We start from the raw sequence: 19,431 nt of genomic DNA on the forward strand, positions 1-19,431 counted from the left end.
TAAAAATAGTGCAACTAAGTATTCTTTAAAAATTGTCCCTCATTAAGCCTTTATAAGAGAGAGAAACTAAAAACCAAGAAACTTCCCATTAAAAATAAATAACTTTCTATAAAATGAATATTTAAATTAATTAAATAATATTATTTAAATCAAAAGACTGACTAAAGACTAAAAATTTAAAAGACAAGTAGTATTTCTCTAATTAAAAATAATTACCTTTTAATTAATTATATTTGCGTGTGTAAATAATCATGAAAAAAAATAGACATGATTAGATAATTATATAAAATATTTTACACTATAAATATATTAAAATTAAACTCTAATTTGTATCTAAAAGTATAAGATAAAAATTTATATTAAATTAATTTATTAAAAAACAAAATATTATTATAATATTATTTCATTAATAAATTTATTTAGTTAATGTTTATATCCTTAAATTCTTTTCTACTCAACTTTAATATTTATTAGTAAATTAAAAAATTTTGTACTAGACATGTATTTTGGTAATTAGTTTTCAAATATAAATTGAAACAATGACATATTTTATATTTTTATCTATCTAAGTAATTTATTATTATTATTATTATTATTATTATTATTATTATTATTATTTACACTTAATTTTTGATCTATTTTTATTAAATAATCTATAAAATATATAATAAAGATATGAGAGATTTGGTGCATAATTTTTTTTCTAAAATACAATTTGTCGTACATAATTCATAAAATAATATGTTTCACTTTTATTATTGATTAAAAATAATTTATTTATCATTTTTATTAATTTCATTATTTATTATTATTATTATTATTATTATTATTATTATTATTATTATTATTATTATTTTATAATAAGGTGAGTTAATAACCACATCTTCTCGCGATATTATTTAATATAATAAAAAGTTATTTAATATTTAATATTATTTATATATATATATATATATATATATATATATATATATATATTTTGATATATTTATAAGATTATTTTTTATTATTTTTATGTTACATGTTTACCTCTAATGTTTAAAAATTTTGGATCGTCACTGAATCGACCACATGTCAATTTTTAATTAAGCCATCTTATTTTTATTGTACCGACACATATTTATTTTTCAGCATAACAAAATAAACTACGTTTGTTTATAAATATTTTTATCATGGTAATACGTATTGATTTACTACTATACTATACCAGAACAAATTTTAACCTAAAATTGTCTATAATAAAAAAAACATTTGCGGGTTATTTATTTATAGAAAAAAATCCAATTTCTATTAAAATAGTTTTGCTGTATATCTCTCAGAGTGACAGTCACGGATAAAAATAAAATTGGAATAAAATGTTCCAGATAAAGGTAGACAAAAATAAAAATGTATTTATAGTGATTTAGAAATTTTACGATGAAATAACAGTGAAAATACCGTTTTTAACCGGAGTTTGCTGGACCCCATTAACCAGCACCATTTGGATATGAAAAGTGACGATAAAAATGAAATAAAAATAGTTACAAGGATATTTTATCCATTTTTGACACTAGTGTGGTAGGTTTTTTAATACTTAGCACTGCATTCCTTATCAATTAGATAAATATTAAATTTTTATTTTATTATATCTTATATGAATAATTGAAATTTTAAAAGTAATATAATATTTAGAGTAATTATTTTTTTAATTTTTAAATGTACTACTTATATATATTTTATAGAAAAGAAAACAAAAAAAATAATAAAGTCCTATTACATTAATTATTATATCTAATAATAAATCATTTTTTTTATAGGGCATTAGCATTCACATTGAAGTATATAGGACAAAATCTTTTTCCTGGCTTTACCAAACAAATTTATGTACGATTTTTTTTTCTTTAATCAAAACACCACCTAAGATCACCTCTTTGGAAATTGAATCTTGAAACATAAAAAAAATAAAGTGATGATAGACAAATTAATCAAAGGACTAGTTTACAATCTTTTCTTTTGGTACATTCTAATTTACAATCTAGATATATTCTCTTTTTTTTTTTTTTTTTACAAAATATTAAAAAATATATCCATTAATGGCTCCATTGGAAACAATAAGCTAAGTGGTCCTATCCTATGAAAGGAGAGTATTTTCCATTTTTCCTCCGAAAGAGAGAAGGAGCAAGTGAGTGACCGAGGAAGCGCTTGCCACGTCGGAGAGAGAAAGAGAGAGAGAGTAAAAGCAGTTAATGACGGTTAGGATTGGAGGTGGTTTTAACCGTTTAAGATGGTTAAACTCTAAACCTGGTTGTTTGAAAATGCCTTTACTAACTTAACCATGGTTAAGTACCCTCCAATATACTATTGTGTTCGGCCAGCGCACACTTTAGCCCCACAACTCCTCCACGTTCTTCTTCTTCTCCCATGCCATTCGCTATATAAACCCCTCTACTCTCTCTGCCTTCTCTCCCAAACTCCACCACTTTTCTCTTCTCCTCTTATACCTGAAACTTCTCATCACGACACTCAAAAGATCGAAGCTACCATTGTTGAAGAAAAAAGCACCAATGGAGGTTTCTATGAAAGGCTTCACGCTCTGTCTTTTGCTCATGGCGCTGCTCTCAGCTTACTGCGCTACCTCAATTAACGAGTCCGTGAAATTTTCATTTTTTAAATCCTTTTTTACTTTAATTGTGATGCGAACGATCAAAGGCGAGAGATTTTTTCTCTCTTTGTGAGTTTCGGTGTGTCTCAATTCTGAATTTCGGTGCTTCGATAATGGAACAGGGGCAATGTAGGAACGGGGAGCTTGCAGAGCTCGAAGAACTCGTCAATGGTGGAGAGGTTAGTGTTTAGCAGTGTCGGTTTTCACTAGTAGTTGTTACTGCTTCGAGCTGGTTTCTTTTAGACGTTGACGACGTCGTTTATTTTCCGTTGGAGTAGTAACCGTAACCGTAACGGTTTCAACGGCAATGTGCTGCGCTGGAACCGTTGGATTTGGTTGGGAAAAGTTGGAGCTTGAGCACAGAGAAAATCTCTAAGCCCTTGAGATCGGATCTTGGGAAATCCGAACCGTTAATCCTGTTACGTTAGTTTTTTCATTTGTGTTTCCCATTCAGTCTCAGTCTCACGATGAAAGCGTTCACATTCAGATCACACATTTTTTCTTTATAAATTACTATCTCATCTATCTTCTTTTATTTACTTTTTTTATTCTTGTTTTAAGTATAATTTGTTACCTGTTTTTCAATAACATTTTATATATTATAAAGTTACTGCAGGAAAGGGAGGTTAATTGTGTCATTTCAGCTGCTGATTTTTTTCCTTTTGTTTTATTTTTCTACGATTTTTCAGGTCGGGTGACACTCTGATGAATGAGCACGCCGTTGATAATCCAGAGGAGATAGCTTCTATGGTTGATACGTAATATCTCTCTCCCCCTTTCTCTCTCTCTCCATCTCTCCCTGCATGTGTGTATATAAAAATAAAACTATACTTATTATATTTCATTATTTTACTTACTTTTCCAGTTATATATATTTGTTGAAACTTTTCCAGATATATTATTGGTTCTTATCTTTCACAGCATATGCCATTGCCATAATGCCATGTGCACACTGTATTAGTTTATTTTGGTCCTTGTGCTTAGGAAAAAGGACTCACATGTCCAGTGTTTCGCAATCAGCATTTTCTTTGTTCTAATTATCAACAGTAACCAAGATCCAGCACAAAATTAGGAAAAATATTTAAAAGATCAAACACAAATTTGCAACAACAAAATTGATCGTAATAAATGTCTCTTACGTGTCTTCTATGTGGTCATCTGCCTAGTGAATTGAAGGTACAGTCAAGGTGGTCACTCCTATAGTCCTATACTTGTGGTAAAATGTTTAACTCAAAGCTGCTATGCTTTTTACATCTTTTGTTCAATCTATTGCTTTGTCATGAAGCTAACTCCATTATTTTCTTTTAATTCTTGGGCTTAAACCCAAAATTAATGCCTCATTAACATAACAATTAAGATACCACCCGGAAAGTCAAACATCATTAACAGAAAGTGTTCATTTCAGCAACATCACCTAGTTGGAACTTCGAATTCTGAGGCCAGGACCTATTTAATTAAAATTCATAAGTTTTGCATGTAGTAGAAGTACAATTTTATTCCCTATTAAATGACCTTCAGCTATTTCTTTTCACCCACGGCACCATATATCTTCAAATTTCTCAATACTTTTCTTTTTGCTGCTTTAATTAGTTGTTCATCATATCAAGCTCTCTTCAATGGTTCTAAGTTCTAACAAATCAACCACCAATCCACCATGTTCCTTGTTTCTAGACGATATATCGCTTTGAAAAGCTGAAGTCGCTATATATTCTGTTTGCCAGCTTCATCACATGCTAATGTCTCCAGATCCAGCTCTGTTGCTTAAACATATATTTTGCTTCCTTTTCCTTTCCCCTTATCCAAATCTTGATTCCAAGTTTAAACACCTTCTCAAAAACCTCACATTTTCTAGCTTTGTCTAAATCCTGTTTTGTTTTTAATGCTTACAAATGATCTAGCTTTCTCCTTATAAAATTGTATTTCGTGGTCCCTTAGTTTCTTCCCTACTCACATTCATTGGTCGACAGTAGGTGAAAGTTAGGAACAATTAATAAAATACCACACAAAAAAAGGTTAGGGAATTCAGTGAGTGGTAACGCGATAGAACAGAGGCATATGCACAATAAATTGCCCAATTGGCAGGGAATTCAAAGATTGATTCTAATCAGTGAAGTACTACTTCAAAGTCTTCATTACCAATGGGATACAGTAATGGTCTCATCTTTTGCACATGATTTATTTGGTCCTACCAAGTTCATAAATCAGTGGTGAAAAATCTCGTGTGTGTATGTCATCCTCTGCATGAAAGATACCATATATATATAATATTCTAATAGTTATCGAATCACACTCTGGGAACTTATGCGATTCCCGCATTATCCAACAAGGTGGGGTATGCCACATGAATGAGCTACCTTCTCCAGCCTGTCCACATTCACAAGCTCCAAAACTGAACATTAGATCTGGTCTTGGTTTGGCCATGAGCATCTTCTACACATTGTTTTGCTTTGGCTGATCTAGCAGCTGTTATATCTGACACAATTATTATATCTCTTATTCAATGTGATAACCCTCAATGAACTTTTTGGCCATTAACACCGACACCCTCAAGTCCTAATAGGAACAAATTATTATTTAGGGAAGATGTCAACCCCCATTTTCCGTATGGATCGTATCATCCTATCCGTATATCCGTATACATAGTAATAATTGCAGTGCCCACATGACCCACTCATTCAGCTCGGTCGGAAATTTTTATAATCAAAATTCGAAAGCTCAAAACATGATTAGTTCCACATGGTTTTCTTGTAACGTGCATGTTAACCATTAGTTATCTTTCCATATGTCTATAGGATATTCAAGTCTTTTAATAATTTGAAATTTCTATATATATTTTCATCTAATTATGACCTACTAAACTTTAACATCTGAAATTGTTGTTTTCCTAATCAAACTTTTGCTATTAAATCACAATATGCTAATATTAAATCACAATATGCTGTGACATATCACATATGATTGAATAAAAAAATGTGAATTGCATAACAAGATGGAACTTATTCCAAACGCCAGATGATAAATGCAATGAAAAGTTTGGCTTGTATTATTAACAATTCTAATTCTGATGAAGAACTGATTCCGACCACGTTATTTATCACAAAATTATTGTAGTCAGTTAGCAGTTGATTTAACAAAATTACTGTGATGAATGTGAAAACAGGACCATTCGCAACCATACAGCAAGAAGGAATCTGAATTTCTTCTCATGTGGATCTGGCAACCCGATCGATGACTGCTGGCGCTGCGACAAGCGCTGGTTCGCCCACCGAAAGCGCTTGGCAGATTGTGGCATTGGTTTTGGCCGCAATGCCATTGGAGGCCGTGATGGAAGGTACTATGTTGTCACTGACCCTGGCGATGATGACCCTGTTAATCCCAAACCCGGCACTCTTCGCCACGCTGTTATCCAAGACAGGCCATTGTGGATAGTCTTCAAGAGGGACATGGTCATTACTTTGAAACAAGAGCTTCTCATGAATAGCTTCAAGACCATAGATGCTCGTGGTGTCAATGTTCACATTGCTTATGGTGCTTGCCTTACACTACAGTTCATCACCAATGTAATCATCCATGGCCTCCATATCCATGATTGCAAGCCAACTGGGAACGCCATGGTTCGCAGCTCGCCGAGTCATTATGGATGGAGGACCATGGCTGATGGCGATGGAATCTCAATTTTTGGTTCAAGTCACATTTGGATTGACCACAACTCGCTGTCCAATTGTGCTGATGGACTCATTGATGCCATCATGGGGTCAACTGCTATTACCATTTCTAACAACTACTTTACCCACCATAATGAGGTATTTAATCCATGTTCCCCTTCGTGCTCCATTATTTATATTTTATTTAAAATATAAATAATGCCTAAGTGATTGAGTTCATCGAAATCGAACACTCTTATTACAGGTTATGCTACTAGGACACAGTGACTCCTATGTTCGGGACAAGCAGATGCAAGTAACGATTGCCTACAACCATTTTGGGGAGGGTCTAATCCAAAGAATGCCAAGGTAACATAACATAAACAAACGTACAATTTTGTTATATGAGTACAGCTAAGATGTTATTGTTGCTATTAATGTTCAGGTCACTTCAATTGATCTGGCTTTCCATTATTTTTTATTTATTAATAGTTTTTGGTCAAGGGCATTCCATTATTTGTGTCGGATTTAGGCCGTATATGATTAGTTTTATAGGGCTTTATAGGCCCACTAAGACGTATGGTAATGAGTGATTATTCCTATGGGATATAGGTCCATTTCTGAAAAGAAGAAAGCCATTAAAAGGCAATGGACAATGGTAATGAATGATTAATATCCCTTGGGCTATATCTTTCGGATCTTGTAAAAAAAAAGTGTGAGCCTCATAAACTACAAATCCGGGTCCGTGTCTGTGAGTGTTTGACTGTTATAAGCAAAAAAAGAAAAAGAAGGAAAAAAAACTTAGATCCAAAGAGCAAGAAAAGACAAAAAGAAATACGTTAATAGAGCTAGAGTTATTGGATATTAAATAGTGAAAACGTATTATGGTGAATGCAGGTGTAGACATGGATATTTCCACGTGGTAAACAATGACTATACTCACTGGGAGATGTATGCAATTGGCGGCAGTGCTGATCCCACAATTAACAGCCAGGGCAACAGATACCTTGCCCCTCAGAACCCTTTTGCTAAGGAGGTAACATCTTATTACAATAAGTTTGATGCGGTGAATGGTGATGCACTTTATTATGTTCTAAAAATGTATAAAAACTGATGTATGCAGGTGACAAAGAGGGTGGATACAGGGGAAACAATATGGAAAGGGTGGAATTGGAGGTCCGAGGGAGACCTTCTTCTGAATGGAGCATATTTCACTTCATCAGGAGCCGGAGCTGCGTCAAGCTATGCCAGAGCCTCGAGTCTTGCCGCCAAATCCTCTTCTTTGGTCGGAACCCTCACCTCTGGCGCCGGTGTTCTTAGCTGCCGCAGGGGCTACATGTGTTAAAATACCAAACAGGATGATGATATAAATCCAGAATGCAAATCAAAATGAAAGAAAGAACATGATATATAAAACAAAGGGAAGAAAGAAAAGTTTTCATTCTTCTTCTCCCATCATTGTTTTACATTTGTTACAGTCTTGTAGATGTATCCCATTGAGTTTGCAGCAATTGTGGTGACACCGTATGTCGTGTCTCGTCCCCAAGTTAGATATCATATTAAAAAAAAAAATTTGTACATGTTGTCACATACGTCGACCGTTATCAAATTGATAACAGTGAATTGCTTAAAAGAAGCCGTTTACAAGGCTTCAATTATGCAAAGAGCATTTACCCCTTATAATTTCTATTGGGGGGAACAAACCGTCAAATCCTATTCCACTCTCTTAGTCTTACTATGTAGTTTCTTTTTTCCCCCAGTTATATAGCGTCATAGAGTTCGGCCTTTGTTTGCCCCTGTTTGTATGCTCTTCGTGATTTGTGCCAAACAAAAATGGGCCAGAAAGGGGAAACAGTTTGTATTATTGGAACAGTTATTGCATTTGTCTACAGAATTTTATCCCTTTTATATCCTACTGCCGTAAACTCGCGCTTTTCCTTTAAATCTTTAATTGCAAAAGAATGCTCAGACAATTATTTGTTTAACAGCGAAGCAAAAGCACCAAAATAAAATTTTCACAAACCAATCCAGTTAAATACACAATATAGGAATATTCCAAGTCAAAAATCATATGGGCCCAGAGAAATTGAAGTTTTTATTGTCAAAAATTCACAATAGGAAAGACAAAAATCTACAGAACCTAATGAAGTAAACCCTTTTACTATAAATCAAAATAATAGATACAGATACACAAAACTAATCTTTCTATTAGTTCCGAAAAATATCAACAATTAACAAATACATCACCAAAGCTGGTGAAAATCATAAGGTTTTAGAACTCGAACCGATCATAGAACCATTTTAATCATTGATTTATGAGTTTATTAAATTTAATTGATTTAATTATAATTCAATCGAAATAATTATTTTATAATAAAATATAAATAAACTATTAAAATATAATTAAGTCTAATATAAATTTTAAAATGTTATCAAAATTAAAAATACTATATCAACTAAATTATTATAATTTCATCTAAGTATAAATTCAAAAATTAAATAAAATATATTCAACAAAATAAGTGTATTCTCTATTTTTAAATTTTAATATATATTTAATAGAGGTATATATGTATTATAATTTATTTATATTGATATTTTAAATACAGGTATATTACCTATGTTAATAATAAAAAAAATTACATTAAATAAATACTTAAAAACAATATAAATTATAATAAGAAGGGAAAAAATTGTAAGGCCAAATAAAAAGGTAGCCCATATATCTATTATCCAACATAAGAAACTCTATCGCTCATTTTTGATTTTTCATGTTTTATCATAACACCACATCATAAATTAATTTGAGTTGGTCAACTTACTCATCCGCTTAAACAAGTGTTAGGAGTTTGAATTTTGTTTTTATTAACCAACAACAAATTCTTAAATAAAATTTGGATGCGCCACAAATTAGTCTGTGGGCAACAAAAAAATAATCACCACCCCACATGCCGTAGCAGCTTATATTTGCTACTTTGATCAGAACAAATAATCAGCCGGTTCAAGTATTCTTTATATAATATCGGTTTTTTAAATTAGTCACAGGAAAAGGTTATAAAACGATTAACTTATACTCTAATATTACATTTGTAACAATATATTAGTGGGTCTCTAACTCAAGAAAGACTTATAATTAAAAAAAAAAAGAAAAAGAAAGAAGTAAGTTCTAGCCACAACGCCACATGAGAGAGAGAGAGTAAGCAGACACAGTAGTAAACAGAGAGAGTGGGGATATGGGGGAGAATGGGACAGTGCTAAAGGGGATAACGAAAACTAGGAATTTCACAAATTAAAAAACCTATGATAGAAATAAATCAATGAAAACAATTAATTAAATTCATAAAATTCAGAGATTAGTGGGATATGGAATGAAAATCTCCGTTGGAATCCTCGCACATGCTTCGGAAAGATTTTGCCTCCCAAAAATTTCCGCCTTCGAATCCCCATTGGGAGCAATATATACGCGGGAATTCTCGTTTCTCGAAGAATTTTGACATTCCCAATCCACACACTCCATCGCTGCAACCATTAGTCCTCCCAAATCTGATCACACATGATACCGTCAAACCAACACCAAATTTTGGCATCAAATATTAATAAAGCTGATACGTCACTCTTATCCTCGGCCGCCCGAAAAACTCGGCACGTGAGCAGATAAGCTCGGCCTCACCCATTTGAAAAATAGGAAACGTGCTCAACAAACCTAATCACCAAAACAGAATATCATAATCAACCTATAAACTAGGACTTATCCACAGCAAACGCATATAAAACAACTCCTATAAAGCCGAGCTAATATCCTCGGCTAAGGTTCAGGTTCCATTCTCAGTCTTCATACTTACTTAATTACTCTCACTCGAGATTATCACTAACTTGAACGTCGGAGTATCTTTTACAGGTATTCCCGCCGCGGTGTTCGATCATGGCCGACGTATAGCTCTTCCTCTCCGACAGTCGCCTACTCGGAATTGCTAAAGCTCGGCCACTCCAGTACCAGGACGAATCACTTGGCGCCCACCGTGGGGCCGGAATACATCTAACCCCACTTTTTCCTTTGTTTAGTCTTTTGCTCTTTTTTGCAGGATTTCTCAATCCTCGAACATGGCTGACAAAGAAAGTCCACAACTCACACAAGCTGAGTTTCTGGCCCAAATCGCTGAATTTCAGGCAGAAGTGCGGAGAATAGCCGAGCTATCGATGCAGAACAATGGAGAAAGCTCCAAAAGCTCGGCTCAAGGCAACACAGATCCCTTAAACATCACTCCGCCAAAGGAGAAGCTTACCCTCGACAATCCCTTCTCCGAGGAGATTACAAAGTACCAGATGCCAAAAAACTTTGCACTGCCCTCCGCGCTTGAACCATACAAGGGGTTCGGTGACCCCCGAGCTCATGTCAAGAAGTTTCAATCCATGATGTTCTTTAACGGCGCTAACAATGAGCCCATGCTTTGCCGAGCTTTTCCCACTTATCTTGATGGTGCTGCATTACTGTGGTTTTCTAAATTGTCTGCAGGTTCAATTTCCTCCTTTGAAGAACTGGCGAGATCTTTTATCGACTATTTCGTCGCATCAAGGATATACGTTCACGGATCAGATTACCTCGGCACAATCAAACAAGGACAACACGAAGGTTTAAAAGACTACATGACCCGATTTGCCGAAGCCACTATGGAGATTCCAGACTTAGACCCCGCAGTCCACTTACATGCAATCAAGACCGGCCTCCGACCCGGAAAATTTCGAGAAACAATTGCAATAACCAAACCAAAGTCACTTGAGGAGTTCAGAGAAAGGGCCACGGGCCAGATGGAAATAGAAGAGTTTAGACAAGCTCGGCGGATCAATAAACCAACTCAATCAAAAGAAGATGACCAGGAGGATCTTTGTGAATCAATAAATTGATCGGCAAGAGACTTATACCCTTCAAGCACTACTAGGCAAAGAACTATGGCTCGAAGATGTACTCTTTTTTCCACTCACACGACTTTTTCCTACACCGAATTTTGCTTGGAGAGCTTTTTAATGAGGCACTTTCATCCTATATCTTTTATATTAAGAGGGTAATTCTCAATAAAGAGTATATTATTTTTAACTTCATCATTCTTTATTTTTATCTATGCCTTTAGTTCAGCTATTGTTTACGCTCTACACATATTATGGCAAACTAATATTAAAGTCGGCATACAAAAACAAACCGACAGTTATAAGTCGGAACCAATCTAACAAATCAGCAACCATAAGTCAGAGTCAATACAACAAGCCAACACCTATAAGTTGGAATCAATCCAAACAAACCAACACCTATAAGTCGGAATCACTCCAAACAAACTGATGATTATAAGTTTGAATCAATCAAAACAAACCGACACCTATAAGTCGGCGCCATTCCAACAAACAATCATCTATAAGCTTGTTCAAAAATATATTGAAATAAGTAACCCATTTTCCCATGACAAACTTGTCCAATTTTATTTTCAAGATTATCAGGTTGATCTTGGGGGCTAATCCTCATATCTCCGAATTATAACACAACCGCATCTCTTCTATATCCTGCCGAGTTATACCTCAAAAGCTCAACCTGCTTCTCTTAAAAATAAACAGGTCAAGCTTGGAGGCTATGATCTGGTCACTATAACTCGGCGAATACAAGCTATAATTAGGAGATTAGGTCTAATCTATCCTTATAAGTCGGCCACGTAAGCTATAGTTCGGCCACTTGCAAATTCAAAACAGAGCAGTTCGTGATCCATCCGTATAAGTTGGCCGCATGTGTTATAACTCGGCCACGTGCAGCAAATTCAAAAAGAGAACGGTTACTTGTTGAGAACCCTAAAAAGACCTTTTCAAAGAAGTCACAAAATGATTCTCTGTGAGATTCTCGGACCGTATCCATGCCTAATGGTACATAACGTATACCTCGGCTATCATAACAAACGTGTACCTCAGCACAAAACAAAATCAAATAATAACAACCCGCAAAATCCGGACGAGCTATGTAAAGCTCGGAACCACAGCGAACAAGTCAAACGTTATCCTTATGGATAACTTCGGCAAACCCAGAGAATCCCGAAACTAACTCCAACTAAGCAACCACAAACGCCTATATAAACAGATGTAAGGAGCATATACGACAACAACTCAGCGACCGAGGATTGGGGCATTCCTGGTTCGAAAGCTCGCCTTAGTCCTGTCCAAACCAAGGCAAGCTTGGGGGCTATGATACGTCACCCTTATCCTCGGCCACCCGAAAAGCTCGGCACGTGAGCAGATAAGCTCGGCCTCACCCATTTGAAAAATAAGAAACGTGCTCAACAAACCTAATCACCAAAACAGAATATCATAACCAACCTATAAACTAGGACTTATCCACAATAAACGCATAAAACAACTCCTATAAAACCGAGCTAATATCCTCGGCTAAGGTTCAGGTTCCATTCTCAGTCTTCATACTTACTTAATTACTCTCACTCGAGATTATCACTAACTTGAGCGTCGGAGTATCTTTTCCAGGTATTCCCGCCGCGGTGTTCGATCCTGGCCGACGTATAGCTCTTCCTCTCTGACAGTCGCCTGCTCGGAATTGCTAAAGTTCGGCCACTCCAGTACCAGGACGAATCAAAAGCAAACGAAGCTTTTCAACAATATTGTTTATTATTAAGATATTAACAAAGATAGTATATTATATTTCACTATTATTACAGACATTAATTATACATTTTTAGATTATATATGTAGGTATGGATCCACCACAACAGTTTAGGGAACACACAGGATGAGAAAACAATATCTGGTGATGTATAGCTAGAGCCTAGCTAGAAGGTTGAAAAGGGACCTTATATTAAAGAAATTATTATTATTATTTTTGTTGCAAAAGATCTTGTAAAAGAGTGATGTCAATATCAGTAATGTGAAGAGAATCCAACAGCCCTGTCAGCGTTTCACTAAGGTCTTCCACATCTTTCTGTAGCCGCTTGATGTGACTGCAAGTTTCCTTCAAGATCTCCAACACTGATACCTGCTGCATACACCACAATCCGTTATCGGTGCCTTCCAAATTTGTATACAAAACTAGTATATGCATCATGATATATTATTTTGACATAGTGAGATTCATTCATGTAAATTTCGTAATCATTCTAGCATAGAAAAATGCGTATGAACTAATATTATGAAATAATAGCACATGCATAATATTATAGTGCATGCATTAATTAAGGATATTTAATAATGTTAATTTATGTATAATTTTATACCAAATTATCAATAACTTTTATTAGATTTTAGAGTTATATTATTAAATTATCTTCGTATATACATCATGCACTAAGTTAATTAAACCTAGCTAAAAGCTACTGCATTTATATCATTTCTTATAATAAAGTAATAAACATACACATTATATATTTATGCAATAATGTTTAAATTAAAAAACAAAAATAGTCTAAAATAACGCAAAATTGTTTTATTTTATACTTCTTAATAATTTTTTATTTTATTTTATTTTATTTTATATTTATTAATTATCAATAATAAATGTATAATAAATGTCACAGGCATAAAATTATAAATATTAAATTAAATAAAATATTTTTAAGTATATGGATTACCCTTGAGTTCCTTGTTTGTTGGTTAGGTTGTGGGAGCAATGCTTGTAACCTTGAAGCAAGATCATTGATCTCATTCTCTGTGAACTCTGAGCGACCGGAACTTCTCTGCCGCCGCCCGGACATAGTCGCCGGAACTCCGATCCTGATCAGAGGTGAGGCTTTATTACCTTTTCGAGAGCGAGCTCACACTTTGCCACTTTGGTATTGTTGTCTTTGAGTGTGTTGAGGGATCGGATGCTACTTATATAGAGAGTGATAGATGAGAGAGTATTTTCATTTAGTTTAAAATCTTCCTAGTGAAAATGTATATATGCTATTGGACAAATTCGACTTAATAGTAGTGTTTGGAATGCATCTCACTACTACATTTACACATATGAAGTGCCAAATCACAAAATAATGATAATAGAATAAAATAAATAAAACAAAATAATCTCTGTATTTTGTTTCACAGTAGTATAAAATAAGACACAAAATAATAATAAAAAAAAAGTGTTGTTTGTTTGATTTAATGCCTTAAAATTAAATACAATTATATCCGAATCAACTCGATTGATTGCTTGGACTTTGTTCTCTTCACCTAAATCGCTGTATTTAAGTATTTTTTTAAATATTGCTTTAAGTTTTTATAGATTAGAATTCAGTCATTTAGATATTACAAACTTTCTAATCACTCTGTATTATGATAGGTTTATGATTATAGTCTTGTAGATTAAGATTTAGTAATTTGATTATTTAGTAATTTTATTGCTTTAATTTTGTTCAGATAGATTGTGATTTAAGCATATAGATTTTACAAGCTTTTTTAATCACTTTGTATTGCTTTAATTTTATTGCACTTGAGATTACTAGAATAAGATTTATTAATTTGATTATTTGATATCGTTGATTTAGTAATTTGAGTGTTTGTCGTGCATAGAAGATGAAGATGTTAAAGGATTTTAAATTTAATTTATTAAAATATTTAATTGTTAATTTGTTGTATTTAAATATGTGTTTTGAATTATCAATTATAATTTGTACTACTATTTTAGTATATTTTGTGTTTTGATGTTGAAATTGTTATTTTAAATGTCCAAATTTGATTATATATATATATTTAAAAAATTCATAACAAGTAAATTCGTCTGAGTCTACAAGTTAACTCGTCAGTCTGAGTCTAGGTCAATTCTGCAGATTTACTTAGACTTACGAGTTTGACAACCTTAACACATTGTTTGGATGGGGTGAATATGGAAGGAAAGAAAATGTGAAGAAAGAAAATTGGTGGAAATGTGAGTTTTTTGTTGTTTGGATGAGGAAGGAAAATAGAGTGGAAAGAAAAAAATTGATGTGGGACCATAAAAATGTTTTCTTCTCAATGATGAGATGAAAATGGAAGGAAAATGTGTAATAAGTGTAAAATTACTAATTTATCCTTTGATTAATTAAAAAAATAAAAGATATAAGGGTATTAATGTAATTTTCTTCTATTATAATTTTCTCTCCTCTCACTTTTCTTTTCATCCAAACAAAAGAAAATTTTCTCTCTATTTTCTTTTCATTTATTTTCTCTTTATCCAAACAACACATAAAACAATCCATTTTTCCTTCTATTTTCATTCCTCTCATTTTCTTTCCTCTCATTTTCTTTCCTTCCATTTTCTATTATCTATCCAAACAAAGTGTAAGTGGAGCTACTACTAATAATAAATAGATTACAAAAAATTTTACAGGAGAAATAAAATTACACTTTTTTTTTTGTAAACTATAAGCTTGCTTGGATGTTTGACAAGTTTGATAAGTTATAATTTCTTGACATTTTAACTTATGATGTATCTTCCAAATTAAATTTCATACTAAATGTCGATTAAATGTGGATAATTAATAATGTTTTTTTTCTATGAAATGTGGGTATGGTGGATATGAAAGCTTTCCAGTTTAAATATAGTAGGGGAAAAATAGTCTTGGCTATATTGTCGCAAAAGATTTTTACTTGAAAATCATTCCTGTAACATAACAAAACTACTGCTTAGGAAGAATATCAATAAACTTGTGGAGCCTCCTATCGGGTTGACCGATGAAAAGTGTGGTTAATTCAAATATGATTTAGTGGGTATGTCTAAAATGAGTTCAACAATGATATGTTTATTGAATGAACTACCTTATATAAATTATTAAATTTTATTAGATAAAAATTAAAGACTAATATAAAAGAAGAACATTGATGGACTCTAATAAATATAAAATATTTTAGTACATAAATAAATGTTTTAAATGACAATATTTTAAACGATAACAGAATCTTTTATTCTTAAATAATTAAATATAAAATATATAAATACAAAATATATTAGTATTTTTTATTTATTAAAATTAATTATTATGCAAAATTTTTTTATAATATTAAAAAATTATATAAATGTATGTGGCTCATTCAATAAACACATAATTGCTAATTTGCCTAATTTTATTCAAAATAATAATTGCAATAGTGAAAATTGTGCTTCTATTCTTTTCCCTAATCCTAATCAGACTTTTACTGATCACGATACTAATATATCTCCACCTAGTGATGCTATCCCTATTTCAAAAATTGAGATTTCTCTTCCTTCTTCCAATCAACAAAAATCTACAAATGCTAACACTAATATAACTTCTGACACAAGTAAAAACACACATAATATGCTAATTACAAATGTGACTATCAATTTATAAGAAAAACAGCTAAAGTTGCTCTTCATTTTTCTCAATGGAAAAATGCTATGAAAGATGAGTATAATGCCCTACTTAGAACTAATACCTGAACTTTAGTTCCTAAGCCTCAAGATGCTAAGGTCATAGGATGTAAGATACTATTAAGAAAAACTCTATGGCAGTATGCAGAAACATAAAGCTAGACCTGTTGCATGCACAAGGTTTTTAATAAGATGAGAGCTTTGATTTTGATCAAGTCTTAATCCTAGTGATTCGACTAACAACAATTAGGACTGTATGTTTAGCTTTATCTAGAAATTGGATAATTAGACAATTTGATTTTAATAATGTATTTTTAAATAGTGACCTTCATCAAATTATTTACATGAAATAGACTATTGGTTTTGAACGTGTTGAGACACATATTTGTAAGCTAAATAAATTTCTCTATGACTTAAGACAAACTCCTAGAGAATGATTTCTTAAGTTTAGTAACATTTTATGTACTCTTGGTTTTTCAAATGCTAAAACTGACACATCTTTGTTTATTAGAAAATAACATCTTCTACTATATGTACATATTATGCTATGATAATGATATTATTATAACTAGTGATAAATCTGATGAAATCAGTGATGTGATTTTCCTTAAGGATTTAGGGAAATTAAGTTACTTTCTTGGTGTTAAAGTGTAAAGGACTGGTTGAGATCAAGTGTACTTTTCTCAAACCAAGTATATCAAAGATTTACTTTTTAAACTTGGCATGATAAAAGCTAGCTCAATGTCTACTCCTATGCATAGTTATCAAAACTAAACTAGACCGGTTGGTTCAATCAATTTTTGGTCGAACTGGTGATCTAGTCAATTTGATTAAAATTCTAAATCGAATATGCAATTAAACTGTCAAGAACTAGACAGTTCATCATAAACCGATCAAAACTGGCCAGTTCGATCCTGTAGCTCAGTGCTAACGTCCTCTAGCTGAAAACTAAGATGTCATGCTACCAGGTTGTTTGTTCCTCTATCATTACATGTGCTAATTATTATTATTATTATTATTATTATTATTATTATTATTATATATATATATATATATATATATATATATAAATTATTTTATATTTATTTAATTTAATTTTAGTTTTATGTTCACTTTTTTTATTTATAATTTTTTAGGATTTATACTATAGTTATTAGAATTGAATCGGTAATTAACTCGGTCAGATTACTGAGTTACTAAGTTATTGGTTTAACTGGTGGGTCACAAATTGAACCTGTTGACTCGGTTATAATTAAATAATTATATAAAATTTAATTTCTTTTTATAATAAAATTTTTTATACAAAATTAAGTTATTTTAATATTTTAATAATTTATTAATTAATTATATTAATCAAATATATGTTGAAAAAAAGAGTTAATATTAATAAATATTATATAATTATCAATAACAAAAATATAGTATGGTTAATAAAATTATTTTTGTATATCTTTTTAGTTTAGAGATATTTAACAACATTTAATTTTTTTATAATTATGTAAAATTAAAAAATAATTAATATAACTAAGTAAATATAAAATAAAAAATTCAATTAAATTAAACATAAAAATTACTCATTAGAATAAAAAATAAAAGTGTAAAGAGATTTTAAATTTTTTATGACTAAAAGAGTTAATAAGATAAAGTTATTAATTAAGATATGTCTAATAAGTTATAATATATTTAAAAAGGCATTTATAATATTAAAGAGTATCTTAGTCCGGTGGTTACAAGACTCTTTATGCTCCAGTAGTGCCAGGTTCGAACTCCAACCTCGGTAACACCAATTTTCTGATCGATCCGGTTCTGGGCCGGTTTGTATACTTTCACAGTTTGAATGTTAGTCTGGACCGATTAAGGGTTTGGTTCAACGGATTTCTAGTCGAATCGGTCGGTCTGGTCCGAATTTGATAATTATGATTTATACTATTATTAGGGGTGGCAACGGGGCGGGTAGGGGCGGGTTTTTGCTCTACCCGACCCCGCCCCGCCCTACAGAAAACCCGCATCAAACCCGCCCCGCCCTACCCGTGGGTTGTAAAATGTTAAACCCTAACCCGCCCCTGCGGGTACCCGCCCCGCCCCTACCCGCCCCTATAATTATTAAATCCAACAAATAAAATTAAATTTTAAAAATTATATAACCACCATTTACATACATAATATAAATTAAAGTAAAAATTTATATATGATATAATATTATTAATCATTTTACTAATTATTTTATATATGTTACGTATATTATATATTAAAAATATATATATTTACATATATATTATATATACCGGGGCGGGTAGGGGCAGGTTCAACCTAAACCCGACCCCGCCCCGCCCCGCACAAGAACCCGCCCCGTTAAAACCCACCCCGGTGCGGGGGCGGAGGGCGGGGTGGGTACCCGCGGGTTCGGGTAGTGTTGCCACCCCTAACTATTATTAAAATACGTATTACACAATTTTAGTTTTATACTCACTTTATTTACGTAAGACCGGTTTTATCGATTCAACCAGTGATTTATCGGATAAATCAGTAAACCAGTAAATTAGTAGCTTGACTGATTCGATCACCAATTTGGTTCTGACAACTATGCTCCCATGATCTCTTCACTACAACTCCTATCTATTGGTTTTGAAAAATTTGATAGGATCCAAATTATTCAAAATAGTGGTGGGATCCTTGCAATATTTATGTATCACTAGACCTAATATTTCCTTTGTCATTAATTAGTAAGATCAGCCAATTCATGCACTCTCCCTTTCTGGCACACTGGAAAGTAGTCAAGAGGGTGCTCCAATACCTTCAAGAGACCCATGATCATGGACTTG

General features: G+C 32.5%; 1 protein-coding gene and 1 long non-coding RNA gene across 2 annotated transcripts; one reads left to right on the plus strand and one right to left on the minus strand.

The window, feature by feature from the left end:
* The first annotated feature begins 2,331 nt into the window (after positions 1-2,331).
* Positions 2,332-8,193, plus strand: LOC112727732 (probable pectate lyase 8). The gene is made up of 7 exons (XM_025777618.3): positions 2,332-2,626; positions 2,764-2,820; positions 3,331-3,399; positions 5,802-6,444; positions 6,551-6,654; positions 7,183-7,321; positions 7,409-8,193. Exons 1-7 carry the CDS (start codon positions 2,544-2,546, stop codon positions 7,628-7,630), a joined length of 1,317 nt encoding a protein of 438 aa, XP_025633403.1. The 5' UTR covers positions 2,332-2,543; the 3' UTR covers positions 7,631-8,193.
* A 4,754-nt stretch (positions 8,194-12,947) lies between these two features.
* Positions 12,948-14,089, minus strand: LOC112729329 (uncharacterized). The gene is made up of 2 exons (XR_011869170.1): positions 13,893-14,089; positions 12,948-13,300 (listed from the first exon to the last, which is right to left on the minus strand). It is a non-coding gene; the product is annotated as an uncharacterized lncRNA (long non-coding RNA).
* Positions 14,090-19,431: the final 5,342 nt, after the last annotated feature.

This window comes from Arachis hypogaea, chromosome 12, assembly GCF_003086295.3.
Source record: "Arachis hypogaea cultivar Tifrunner chromosome 12, arahy.Tifrunner.gnm2.J5K5, whole genome shotgun sequence".
NCBI lineage: Eukaryota > Viridiplantae > Streptophyta > Magnoliopsida > Fabales > Fabaceae > Arachis > Arachis hypogaea.

What these genes read in the sequence shown, in the direction of transcription:
- LOC112727732 (XM_025777618.3), top strand. Translation starts at nt 2,544, where the DNA reads ATGGAGGTTTCTATGAAAGGCTTCACGCTCTGTCTTTTGCTCATGGCG. An exon ending in ACTTTACCCACCATAATGAG is followed by an intron (nt 6,445 to 6,550) that starts GTATTTAATCCA and finishes CTCTTATTACAG; the next exon opens with GTTATGCTACTAGGACACAG. An exon ending in CTAATCCAAAGAATGCCAAG is followed by an intron (nt 6,655 to 7,182) that starts GTAACATAACAT and finishes TGGTGAATGCAG; the next exon opens with GTGTAGACATGGATATTTCC.